The 14,120-nt window shown below is 33.9% G+C and overlaps 1 protein-coding gene across 2 annotated transcripts in view; it reads left to right on the top strand.

Annotated features, from left to right (window-relative positions):
* Positions 1-14,120, top strand: part of ANAPC4 (anaphase promoting complex subunit 4) — a 51,426-nt gene that overhangs the window by 4,481 nt on the left and 32,825 nt on the right. For both annotated transcript variants that reach the window (XM_074229676.1, XM_074229677.1), the window contains 6 exons: positions 5,222-5,327; positions 9,357-9,489; positions 11,947-12,021; positions 12,169-12,195; positions 12,286-12,330; positions 13,586-13,670. In XM_074229676.1, the coding sequence (XP_074085777.1) occupies positions 5,222-5,327; positions 9,357-9,489; positions 11,947-12,021; positions 12,169-12,195; positions 12,286-12,330; positions 13,586-13,670 (471 nt within the window). The remainder of the gene's footprint in view (positions 1-5,221; positions 5,328-9,356; positions 9,490-11,946; positions 12,022-12,168; positions 12,196-12,285; positions 12,331-13,585; positions 13,671-14,120) is intronic.

The following is a 14,120-nucleotide window of genomic DNA, read 5'->3' as shown; positions in this document are numbered from 1 at the left end:
CCTAAAGTAATGCAGCTAGGTAACTCAGTGGATAAAGCACTCTGAGTCTGGAGGATAGGAATTCAAATTCAACCTCAGACACTTGACACTAGCTGGGTGACCCTTGGGCAAGTCAATTAACCCTTATTCCATGGCATCCAGAGTCATTGCCTGTCATTCTGATTTATGCCTGGCCACTGGATCCAGATGACTCTGGAAGAGAAAGTGAGACTTGTGACTTAGCACAGCGCCCCCTCACTCAAATCCAATCCATGTGCTTGTCATGGCATCACCTCCCTGATGTCATGGTCCTCTTCAAGAATGAAGGACAGGGGTGGCTAGGTGGCACAGTGGATAGAGCACCAGCCCTAGAGTCAGGAGTACCTGAGTTCAAATCCAGCCTCAGACACTTAATCATTACCTAGCTGTGTGGCCTTGGGCAAGCCACTTAACCCCATTGCCTTGCAAAAACCTAAAAAAAAAAAAAGAAAGGTTGAAGGACATCATCATCATCAATGTAGCAAGTACTTGACTTGTCATTCAATCACAAGTGCAAAGTATTCTGGCATTTTTGGTGGGATGTGCTGCAAAGGGGAGAATTTTCCAACTGGGCCTTAATGCATTTTTAGGGGTTCAATTGGTAAAAATGCAGGGTAAAAGCATTCCAAGATTAAGAGAAGAGAATGTATAAAAGCATAGAGTGTGTGTGGGGGGAAATGGAGTAAGCCATTTTGTTGACTGGATTTGTGGCTAAAAAAGAATAGGTTTGTGTCAGTTCTGTTAATACTAATTTGATATGTGATATTGAACAAGACACCTTTGGGTGTCTCAGTCAGGTCAGTCTACCATCTTCATTTCCTGCCTTTGTCCTGCAAAGTGGGAAGGCCCTTTCTTCTCAGTTCTGCCTTTTGGAGTCTCTGTTACATTTCATGCCTGCTACACTTTCTCTTATCCTGCCAGCTGCTAGTGCCAACCTGCACTCATTCCCTCTGTGTTATGTATATACTTACCATGTGCATATTTTGTGTCATTAAAATGTAAGCTCTAGGGGGCTAGGACTAAAGATCTACTTTTGGTTTTGTATCTTGAGTGCATACACAATGCTTAATAGATGATCCTTGACTGATGGCTCTAAATCTAACGAAACTATGAAAATGGGAAGTAGTGTGACATGGTTCTGGAAAGATAGTCTACTTGTAATGGGAACTATAACATGGAAGATCTTGGACTTTTTTTGACCTTTGATTTCATCTGTCTAAGGAATTTGAGGAAATTTCCTCTACCAGGAAATGTACATCTCAGGTGCTAAGAGGTTAATTGATTTCATAGTTATACACACATAGTAAGACAATTTTGGAGTTTAATTAGAGTGATAGAAAGGAGACAAATGCTAGAGAAGAACAATTAAACATTTCTATCATCCATACATGTAAGCTCCTTGAACATGGAGAGAATTTTATTCTTTATATTTGTACCCTCCAGCACCCAGGATAATGTCTAGTATATAGTAGGTACTTCATAAATGTTTAGTGATTGATTGTTAGTAGCAAACTGGATGTCTAGAGACATTTCAAACTTATCACATCCCAAACTCATCTTTTCCCTCAATCACGCCTCTACCCAACTTCCCAGTTTCTGTCTAAGATCATCACTCAGTCTCTCAGGTTTGCTGCTTTGGTCCTTCATAATCTCAACAGTACCTGTTTTCCCAACCACATTGTACCTCTCCACCCTCTGGGATCTAATCAAACTGACCTTCTGTTCATTATACTCCATATCCCATCTCCATGCCTTTGCAGTAGCTATCCCCAGTGATTGTAATGCACTTCTTCCTTATCTTCACCTCAAAGAATCCTTTTTCTTCAAAATGCAGTTTAAAAGTCACTTTGAACATGAAGTTTTTTTTAATTCTCTCAACTGCTAATGTCATGTCTCTCAAAACTACTTGTATTTAATTACTTTTTATTCTCTTTATATTCTTTCTTTGTACATTTATGTATCTATGATGTTAGATTATAAGAAATAGAGTTTATTTTATTGTGTTTGTATCCCTAGTATCATGCCTGGTCTAAAGTATATAGACTCTACAAGTCTGTAAAATGCTTGTTGATTGATTGATTGTTATTTTTCAGGGTCATAGTATCCTGTGTCCAAGTTCTTAAATAATCAACTTTTGGAGGCTAATATTATATTACAAAAACTCCTTTTGATTGAACCCTAATTAGAAAGAACCTAAGTTTGGTTATTAAATTGTCAAGCTTGGGAGAAGTAGTTAGAAAAAAGAGCAAGATCAGATTTTCCAGGGCATGGATTATTAACCTTGATACAATGAACTTTAAAAAAAAAAATTGATGCATTTCAATATAATTAGTTTCTGTTGTAATCTTATGTATTTTATTCATTTAAAAACATTATTCTAAGGTTCCATTGGTTTCATCAGATTGTCAAATAGGTCCTTGACACAAACCTGATTAAGAATGGATGTTAATAGGGTTATTGTGCTCAAGGATGAGTCTAGTGTTGTTAGATTTTTCCAAAATGCACTGATTTCCCTGTCATAAAATAATTTGGATTGCTAATATTTATTTCTACAAAATCTCTTATCCCAAGTACTGCCAGAATTAAGATTTATTGGAACAGGTGTTAGAAAAAGAACATAACTCTACCTCAAACTGAGGTCATCTTCTGCTAACCTCCTTTTATAATAATTGAAATTGCCTTTTTTTTATTTTCCAAAATTTTTTTTTACCTTCAAAGAAATTTATTAAATTGAAATTCTGGTGAAACTTGACAGATATTTTGACCAAAATCATTCTATTTCAGATGGAAAGAAGGCATGAATCTATACTCATGTTGTTCAGTGCTATCAAATTAGCAAGGAAGCAGTAAAGCCTAGAATGTATTCAAGGAATTTCTTGAATTAATCTCATTAAAAGTATTCTATTAGGCATTGGTGACAGTTATGGTTAGATATGAAGTATCCCTTGGTTTTGTTTTTTTAATTATAAAGATTTTATTTATTTTGAGTTTTATAATTTTTCCCCCTAATCTTAACTTCCCCCCATCACCCACAGAAGTCAATTTGCCAGTCTTTACAGTGTTTCCATGGTATACATTGATCCAAATTGAATGTGATGAGAGAGAAATCATATCCTTAAGGAAGAACCAAAGTATAAGAGATAGCAAGATCAGACAATAAGATAATCAGACGTTCCCCCCCTAAATTAAAGGTAATAGTTCTTGTTCTTTTTTCAGACTCCACAATTCTTTCTCTGGATACAGATGGTATTCTCCATTGCAGACAGCCCCAGATTGTCCCTGTTTGTTACACTGAGCGAGTCCATCAAGGTTGATCATCACCCCCATGTTGCTGTTAGGGTGTATAATGTTTTTCTGGTTCTGCCCATCTCACTCAGCATCAGTTCATGCAAATCCCTCCAGGCTTCCCTGAATTCCCATCCCTTCTGGTTTCTAATAGAACAGTAGTGTTCCATGACATACATATACCACAGTTAGCTAAGCCATTCCCCAATTGAAGGACATTCAATTAATTTCCAATTCTTTGCCACCACAAACAGGACTGCTATAAATATTTTTGTCCAAGTGATGTTTTTACCCTTTTTCATCATCTCTTCAGGGTATAGGCCCAGTAGTGGTATTGCTGGGTCAAAAGGTATGCACATTTTTGTTGCCCTTTGGGCATAGTTCCAAACTGCTTTCCAGAAAGCCTGGATGAATTCACAGCTCCACCAACAGTGTAATAGTGTCTCAGATTTCCCACAACCCTTCCAACAATGATCATTGTCCTTTCTGGTCATATTAGCCAGTTTGAGAGGTGTAAGGTAGTGCCTCAGAGAAGCTTTAATTTGCATTTCTCTAATTAATGATTTAGAGCAATTTTTCATATGACTATGGATCACTTTGATCTCCTCATCTGTAAATTGCCTTTGCATATTCTTTGACCATTTGTCAATTGGAGAATGGCTTGTTTATTTTGAAAATTTGACTCAGTTCTCTGTGTATTTTAGAAATGAGTCCTTGGTCAGAAACATTAGTTGTAGATTGTTTCCCAGTTTACTACATTTCTTTTGATCTTGGTTACAGTGGTTTTTGTCTGTGCAAAAGCTTTTTAATTTAATGTAGTCAAAATTATTTAGTTTGTTTTGAATGATGTTCTGTATCTCGATCTTCTAAGTTTGCTCATAATATGTTTTTTTTTTGTCTAAATCCTGTATTCATTTGAATCTTACCTTGGTATAGGCTGTGGAGTGTTGTTCTAATCTAAGTTTCTTCCATACTAACTTCCAATTTTCCCAGCAGTTTTTTTCAAAGAGAGTTTTTTATCCCAATAGCTGGATTCTTTGGGTTTATCAAACAGCAGATTACTATAATCATTTCCTGCTATTGAACCCAGCCTATTCTACTGATCCACCACTCTATTTCTTAGCCAATACCAGACAGTTTTGATGACTGATGGTTTATAATATCATTTTAGATCAGGTAGGACTAAGCCATTACAAGGTGTTATTTAATTTTTAAAAGTTTCTGTATGCACTAATGTTTCTTCAAGAAGTCTCATTTTGTTAATTCATTACCAACAGAACCACCTTATGTTGCTTATACAGTTGAAGCATATGGAATGATTACTCATTAAAACCGCTAAAAAACTGTAAATTTCAGTTCTACTAGATAATAGTGTTAATGTGGTGAGAAGAGGAATATTTACATTTCTTTCCTTACCCAGCACTAATTAGAAACACACCTACATTTATGATATTAATTGTTGGCCTTCTATTGACATAAAAAGGTTAGATAATTTCCTGGGTGCATAATTAAATTAGATTTTCTCTTTTCTTCAATTTTTTAAAATATATATTTACAATTCTTTCTGACAGTACTATCTGTGAACAACTATCGTTCCATCCATAGCTAGTAGACGATTTAGAAAATAAGAATTTTAATCTTTATAGCTGCCATACTTTAAGACTTGGCTCAAGTTCCACCTTCTGCAGTGATTTTTCCTGGTCTCCTCTTGCTACAACTCTTGAGGTCAGGAACAGTGTTTCTGCCTTCATATATCTAACACTAATCATAGTATCTGGCAGATAGTGAGCACTTAATGCTTAGTGACCTGGTTTATTATCTTTTATTATTATTTTAAAATTATCTTTTTTTAAGAATCTGTTTTATACATGTAAAGTAGGAAACTTTTAAAATATCTGATATTTTATCTGTTTCTCAGGTATTACTTCATCGGCTAGCAAACTTTCAGCGGGTTTGGAGTTTGCCACCAAATGAAAATACTGGAAAAGAAGTGACATCATTGGCTTGGAGACCAGATGGAAAAAGTAATGATAGTACTATAGTACTATTGTAGAAATTTTTATTGTCACATAAGGTAGTTTTGACTGAAACTTAGTTCTGAGAACAAATTTTATGCTCATGTTATTTCCTTGAGTTCTTAAATATTTAATTCTTTTTAAAAATTTCCAATTTCATAAAACTCCAAATGAAACTGTAACAATTCCTTTCTGCAACTGGCATCTGTATAGGAATTTCAGGTATGCAGAGTCCTTTGTAGAAACATTGTAATACTTAGTGAACACAGTGGCCCAGTGAGGTAGGTTTTGTAGATATTACTGTCCTTTTCCATAAATGAACAAATTGAGGCTCAGAAAAGGCCAGGGTCACACAAATAGGAAATATCAAAAACAGGATTCAAACTTAACATCTTCTTTTTCTCTGGAGCCTTTTCTTTTGTACTCTACAGTAACTCCAGGAGCTTCCTGTTGGTTCTTAGATCAAATATAACTTCCTCTTTGCTTTTATGACCCTAGACAACCTTGGTCCCAACTTACCTTTCCAATCTCAATGGATGTTATTCCCCTTCCCACTCTGTGTGATCCAACCAGACTGGCCTTTTCTTTGTTTCTCACTCATTATGCTCTCTTTTCCTTTCTTGGTGCCTTTCCACTGGACATACAGAAGCTTGGAATGCACTCTCTCCTTACCTCTGTTTCAAAGAGCCCCTTGTTTCCTTTAAGCTGCAACCAGGGGAGCAGCTAGGTGGCACAGTGGATAGATCACTGACCTTGGAGTCAGGAAGACCTGAGTTCAAATATGGCCTCAGACACTTAATAATTTCATAGCTGTGTGATCTTAAGGCAAGTCACTTGACCTCATTGCCTTAAATAAATAAAAAATTTGAAAAAAAAGATGCAACCAAGATGTCTTCTACATGGAGCTTATCCTTCCAACTACTAGTTTTCTAATTCCCAAACAAGCTTGCATATTTATTCACTTTATGCTGCATATATTTATATTTCTACTTATTTCCTCTTTGTGAGCCTGCCAGCTCCTTATGAGTTGAGATTAGGCTTCTTTTTACTTGTATCCCCAGTACTTGACAGTAAGCTCCTAGTAAATACTTGATTAAGTATTATGAATGAATGTGAAAGGACAAAGAACAGTTTCAACGTCTCTTCCCTATACCTGACTCTTATGTATATATTAATATGATAAAACTAGTAAAAGCTTCTGTGATAAGTGAAACCACAGCAATAATTTTTTCAACAACTTTTTTTTACTTTATTTAGGTAGGCATAAAATTAATATACACACACATTTAATTACAGTCTCTATTCTGATGCCTCAAGTCTGCCTATCTTTTTGTAACCTTTCTGCCAACCTTCTGTCTTGCATCTACAACTGCTTTTCAAAATTTTAGAATGGATATCCAGTATATATTTTAAACTCAACATGTTTAAAACAAAACTCATCATTTTTCTTCCTAAACCCTCCCTACATCACCCTCCTCCCTGTCTTGCAGGCTTTCATGCTTGCAGTCTTGGAATCATTCTCAGCAACTCCCCCATCCAGTCTGACTTTTATCAACATTTCTCAAACATGTCCTCTTCTCTCCTCTGATGCAGGCCTATCACTTTACACCTGGACTGGGCTGCAGTAACCTGCTACTGGGTCTATCAATCTCAAACCTCCCTCTGCTCCCATTTATCTTCCATTTGGTCACAAAATGATCTTCATAAAGTGCAACTCCAACCATGCCACCCTCCTTTTCCGTAAACTCCAGTGGCTCCCTCCCACTTCCAGGAGTCAGTACAAAATCCATGTTTTAGCATGCAACATCCTTTACATCCTAGCCCCTTTCAACTTTTCTAGACTTCTTACACCTCATTCCATGACATTGCAGTCCAGTGATGTTGGCTTTCTGGCTTCTTGAACATGGCACTTTATCTCTTGGCTCTGACTGTTCCCCATATGTGGAATGATCTCTCTCTTTATCCCCACCAGCTGCCTGTTGCAAGTCCCTTCTAAAAGTGCTTCATCTGTGGAATGCCTTTTGCAACCCTTCTTAATTCTAGTAGCATCCCTGTATTCACTATTTCCTCTTTATCCTGTATATGATCTGGTGGTTGTTGTTCTTGTCTTAACTCCCATTAGATTGTGAGCTCTTTGAGGGCAGAGACTGTTTTGTGACTCTTTGTATCCTGGTACTCAATAAATGCTTATTGACTGATTTGAAATCCAAATGAAGGAGATAGTTCCTTTTTCATTCTTAAAAGGAAGGAGCTTCTGCAACTGTTTGTGAGCTCTGAACAATATGACAGGGCTTCAGCAGAGAGATCTGAGACTTTTCAAAAGAAAATAGCTTATACAGCTATAGTGGGGGGAAAACACCCCACAAAAAACCACACACAAAAAAAAATAAAGAATAATCTGAAAAATCGTGAGTTGGCTTAGCAACCTCTATTAGCTGATATACCTTGAAAAGGCAATTCTGATAGACTGAACTGAATAGCATTGGGGAAATTGCATAGGGCTTCTAATTCTCCCAGTCTGCTTCTTGTTACCAAAGAAAATCTTCCGGTTTTTTCTAGTGATGTTATATGATTTCAAGTCCCAGAATATAATAGTATTGTAAGAATCAAAGTTGAACAATTTTATTGTGATCTATTTTATTATCACCAGTGATTTACATAGGAGAAGTTCCATAAAGACTATCACCAAGGGTATTTGTGACCAGAGCTTTGTTTGTGATAGAGTGAGAACTAATAATAATGTGTCTGAAGATCTCCATGAAATTCACAAAACATTCAGAGATCTAGAAGTATATCAGAGAAGTCCTCCGGAGAATTCATATAAGATGTTATTGAGAAGGCACGGATAAATGACAGCATATTCACAGCAGAGGCATTGAAACGCCAAAGAAAGGCTCTAATTTTTAAACATTATTTATTACATTTAATATTTTAATGGTTAGCATTCTCCCTTGTCCCTTTGCACATATAATTTGAGGGATTTTGTTCAACTGCATTTTATTTGTATAGTCTTGAGAAAAAACCATAGTGAAATTAACATATATAGTTAAATCAAAAAGTTTTATTAGTAAATGAGTATCAAGTCTTCTGCTGTGTACCAGGCATTGCACTAAGTGTTAAGGAAACAAAAACTTATAAAAGATCATACAGTAAGTGTTAGTTAAATAATCAACAATAGAGTTATCACTTTAAAAATTAAATATAAGTGTCTCTGTCAAATAAAGGCTGAGAGTTATTTCAAATAATTTTTTTTAAGGAAGGAGAGGCAGTAATTTATAAGGATCTTGTACAGATTTGTACTTTAGTAAATGCTGGATGTTATTATTTGAGTCCATATTTGAAATTCAGTGAAAAAATTTAATGTATTAAAAAAAATTTTTAATGACCCATTCAGAGACTCCAAACAGTAAAATTTAATTGTCAAATGTATTCTGATTCTCATGTTCTCACTTGGTAGAGAAACATAAAGGGAAAACTAGACAGATCAAATAATTTCTTCTAAGTTTATTTATAGATTCTACTATATCTTTGCAATAAAGAAGTCATATGGCAGTATATCATTGTTGTTTATCTGCTAAATGCTTTGTGCCAGATGACATAGTTTCTAATCTAGGAATTTCTACTATGTGAGCTGTTTAATTGTGTAAATGAGAAAGTGTTTGATCTTAGTTTGAAAGTCACATATATATGTATATGTATATAAAGATATGCAAATGATTATGTTATATTAATACTACACATGAAAGTTTGTGGGTCCATTTTTAAATTAACATATAAAAATCCTTTATGGATTTTTTTGCCTTTAAAAATACCTCAAGAGTTTACATTGCATTATTATTATTACCATAAAGTAGAATTCTAAACTCTTAGCTATAGTTGCAATGATCTATTTTAAATGGACAAAATTGAATAGTAACAAATTAAAAACATTAACTATTTAGGTTTTTGAACTATAATTTTCTTTTCTAACTTGTTTTTTTGATATGCTTGTATTTTTATATGCTAATCATCTAGTATTTGATTACCTTTTTCTTGTAGTTTTGGCCTTTGGGCTTGCTGACACCAAGAAAGTTATTTTATGTGATGTTGAAAAGCCTGAAAGCTTGCACTCTTTTTCTGTGGATACACCTGTTACTTACATGCATTGGATGGAAGTAACTGAAGAAAGCAGGTAGGTCAAAAAAATTTTTAAATCTGCATTAATAAAAATTCAAAATACATATCAAAGGTTAATTTAGATTTATTTTAGGAGTACCTTTGGGACCATCTTCTCAACCTTACCAAAATAGTTTCTTTTTTTGTAATAATCTACTAAATTCTTTTCTTTTATTAAACAACAATGTCTTAAGGACTCCATCCGTGTGTGTGTGTGTGTGTGTGTGTGTGTGTGTGTGTGTAAAATCTGATCAACTCTAAATTATGAAAGAAATTAAGATTACTTTTAAAATGCACTATAAACTCTTCTTGACAAGAAATTTTTTCTAATTTTTATTTATTTATTTATTTTATTAAGGGTATTATTTGAGTTTTACAATTTCCCCCAATCTTGCTTCCCTCCCCCCACCCCCACCCCACAGATAGCACTCCGTCAGTCTTTACTTTGTTTCCACGTTGTACCTTTGACAAGAAATTCTTGTAAAATTTTTTCTAAATTTAGTAGTTTATTGTAATTCATTATTTTTTTAGGAATTTTTTTGAAATTGAAATAAAATGTTTTAAAATTTAAAAAACTACTTTAGTAGTTATGGTACATATACAGATTTATTAAAATTATGCTGAGGATTCAAAGACTTTCAGGGTTATTTTTGTCTTCAGTGTGGAATTGCTTGTCAGGTGTTTGTGTGTGAACCACAGTACTGACCACCAAGCCAGCATAATTATAGCAGTGTTCTTTAAAATATATCTTCACGTAGAGTTATGATATGGACTTTTGGAAGAGCATTGAGTTTCTGAACTATAATTTCACAACCTTAATAGTAATTTTGTGACGTTAAATAAGTAAATTACTTCTGGTTTTTTTTTCTTTTTTTTCTTTTTTTTAGGTTTTTGCAAGGCAAATGGGGTTAAGTGGCTTGCCCAAGGCCACACAACTAGGTAATTATTAAGTGTCTGAGACTGGATTTGAACTCAGGTATTCCTGACCAAGGCCGGTGCTTTATCCACTACGCCACCTAACCCCTCAATTACTTCTGCTTTTAATGAATAAAGTAGATACATTTGTCCCTTGCAAAACTAAAGCTGTTTCTGAATAAGGATAATTCTTTTTTTAAAATTAGTTTATTAAAAAAATTAAAAATTTTCAATTACATGCAATGATAGTTTTCAACAATCATTTTTTGTAAGGTTTTGAGTTTCACATTTTTTCCCTCCTTCCCTTCTTATTATTTTCCCCCTGACAGAAAGAAATCTAATATAGGTTATACTTGTATAATTCTGTTGAATATCTATATTAATCATGTTGTGAAAGAAGAATCAAATCAAAAAGGGGGAAAAAATCATGAGGGGGAAAAAGAGCATTATATTTAGAATAAATTTTAACAATTGAAAATAGTAAGCTTTGATTTGCTTTCAGACTTCATAGTGCCTTCTCAGGATGTGGATGGTATTTTCCATCACAAGTCCTTTAAAATTGCCTTTATTTATTGTATGTTGAGATGAGCAAGTCCATCTTAGTTGAGCATCACACAGTGTTGCTCTTAGTGGATACAGTGTTTTTCTGGTTCTGCTTACTTCATTCAGCATCAGTTCCTACAAGTCTTCATAAGCTTTTTGTAAGTTCCATCCCTCTTGATTTCTTCTTTTTTTGGGGGGGCTAGGAAATGGGGTTGAGTGATTTGCCCAAGGTCACACAGCTAGGCAATTCTTAAGTGTCTGAGGTTGAATTTGAACTCAGGTCTTCCTGACTCCAGGGTGGGGGGCCTCTATCCATTGTACTACCTAGCTCCCCCCCGCCCCTTGATTTCTTACAGAATAGAGGTACTTTATCACATTCATATACACCACAATTTGTTCAACCATTCCCTTAAGGATAATTCTTTTTTTTTTTAATTTTTAATTTTTTTTGCTTTTTTGCAAGGCAATGGGGTTAAGTGGCTTGCCCAAGGCCACACAGCTAGGTAATTATTAAGTGTCTGAGGCCAGATTTGAACTCAGGTACTCCTGACTCCAGGGCCAGTGCTCTATCCACTGTGCCACCTAGCCACCCAAGGATAATTCTTAATATTTTTTTTGTTATATTAAAATTGCCCTTTCTCATGGAATGATGTATATTTGTTATGAAACTTATTGCCTACTCTTTTACCTAAATCTTTGTGGTATGTTGAGTTTGTCCAAATCAATCTTATGGTGATTGATTTCATAACTTAAATAGTAGCTGTAGATGTTTAGAACTTGAGTAATATTCCATTTTTGTGGCACAGCATTTATTTTGAACTGAGTACCAAGAAAATTACATGTTTCTCAATAGAGAAAATATATGAATATTTTATTCTTAATTTATACTGAAGATTTTTATTTTAAGTTCAAGACCTGTTTACTTTGTTATTTCTATTTCTTTGAAAGGTGAAAATATTTTGAAATTGTAGAAAGTTACATCTTTAACATTTTAGAACTTTCTTTTTTTCTCTAGTGTTTTAACATCCTTTTATAATGCTGAGGATGAATCAAATCTCCTCCTGCCTAAGTTACCTGCATTGCCGAAAAAGTAAGCATCAAAGTTGAATAGCTTAGTAACTAGTTATAATTTTCTTGTTCATTTGAAACTACCTTGTTTAGTTTGAAATTAGGAAAATATCTTGTTTAGTTTTTTGTTTAAAATACTAATTTTCTCAATTTTTCTATTCTTATATAGCTATAGTACCACTGCAAAAATTTTTAGGTAAGAAAGATTTTTTTTTGATACTTTTTCAAGTAAGAAAATTTTTTTTTGTTTAAATGATGTGTTGTAACAGTTATTTTCATATTTTAGTGAAGAAAAATCAGATGAAATAATGAAGCTCTTGGGTGATGTCAGGTAAATTTTCTTTGAAACATCTGTGGTGGCAAGTATGGATTTCTTATATTTAAAAATCACTTAATTTGAGGAGAATTTTTTTATGTTATTTTTTCCAGTTGCAAAAGATAGCTTTCAACATTCATCTTTTTATAAGCTTTTGTGTTCCACATTTTTCTACCACCTTCCCTTCCCTCCCCCTCATGACAGCAATCTGACATAAGTTGTACATGTACAATTAATTGTGTTTAACATATTTCCATATTAGTCATGTTATGAAAGAGGTAATATTATCTCCTTTTTACATTTATAGAGGTAATATCTCCTTTTTTACATTTATAGAAATAAAGGGGAAAAAATCATGAGAAAGAAAGAAAAAACATGAAAGAAGTTTTTAAAAGTATAAACAGTATACTTTGCTCTCCAGTCAGACCCCATAATTTTTTCCCTCTGGAGACGGATGGCATTTTCCATAAGAAGTCTCAAGATTGTCCTGGATCCCTGAATGCTGACAGGAACCTCTTTCATCATAGTTGTTCATTGAGGAGGAAGTTTTAAATGGATAATTTTTATGTGTGTGTACAATTTTTGGCTCATATAAGCATTCTTTTTTTAACTTGCTTTTATCCTGGGCCTTTCATTTTTTCAGTTTAAAAAAATTTTAAAAGTCGTATAACATCCCTATCCTGTTTTCTTCAAGAGGATAAATTTTAATGGAGTAAAGAAGTCTTAGAATTGGAAGTTACATTGCATTTTTAAAACTATAGACCCTGTCAAATATTTAGGAGCATATAGCACATAGAGGAAAACCAAGAACATAGTATGGTCAGCTTAGTCAGTCCTTCTAAATCTTGCTGTGTAAAGGATCATATGTACTTCTTTGTAAAACGGGATGATTCTAGTTGTGGTGACTAACTTATAGGTTTGTTGTAAGACTCTAAAAAGCTAATGTATACAAAGTCATGCATCCTACTAGAGCTGTGATAATGCTAGCCACAAATTTGAAATGTACTGTATTGGGGTCTTAATTATAATTTTTTCTGTTATTATTTGCCTATAACCCGATTTCTTCCAGTTGGCCTTTTCTTTTTGTACTACTTTTGAAAAGTCTAGGCATGAATTTGCAAATCAATAGACTTCTTTTGGTATATCAATTTCCTCTGCAGGAAAGTCTTAATTTGTAGATTATATAGAAGTAGTCATTTAGAGTTGAGTTTAGAACTTGATTATTTCTATTGTTGATTGGTCCTTAGCTTGTTGTCTTACTTTTAATTAGGCTTAATGCTCTTGTCCTTGGAGGAAACTCTGGGTTCATTGAGATCTATGCTTATGGAATGTACAAAATTGCAACTGTTAAAGGGGTAAGTTTTCCTTTTATATTTCCCTAAAATTTCTTTTTAAATGTAGTAGTTATTTGGTTTATAAGAGAAGATTTGAACACCAGCTTTTCTCATTTTCAGTGATGGAAATTACTATTCCTTAAATGCTAAATGAATATATTTTTTGGTAAGGAATAATGAATATTATCTTATGTTCTTTGAATTAAAATTGGAAGTTAGGGATTTCACTTAGAAATCATACGAAGTATAAAATAAGAGATATGCTGCCCTTAAAGAGCAGGAGCTTTTAGTTGCTAATGGAATTAAAGGAAATCTTTTTAAAAAAGGATATTGATATGATAAAAGTTAGAATTCATGGTTAAAAAACAGTTAAGCTAAATTAATCAAAACCAGTTTTCTTTCTCTTCCTACCACCAGAACTAAATGCATAGTGCTGAATATGTTCCATATTAAATTCAAGTCTCTTTCTAT

The sequence above is a fragment of the Macrotis lagotis genome, chromosome 3 (genome assembly GCF_037893015.1).
Source record: "Macrotis lagotis isolate mMagLag1 chromosome 3, bilby.v1.9.chrom.fasta, whole genome shotgun sequence".
NCBI classification, from domain to species: domain Eukaryota; kingdom Metazoa; phylum Chordata; class Mammalia; order Peramelemorphia; family Peramelidae; genus Macrotis; species Macrotis lagotis.
Note: the sequence above shows the minus strand (reverse complement) of the source record. Positions and strands in the feature narration are given on the sequence as shown.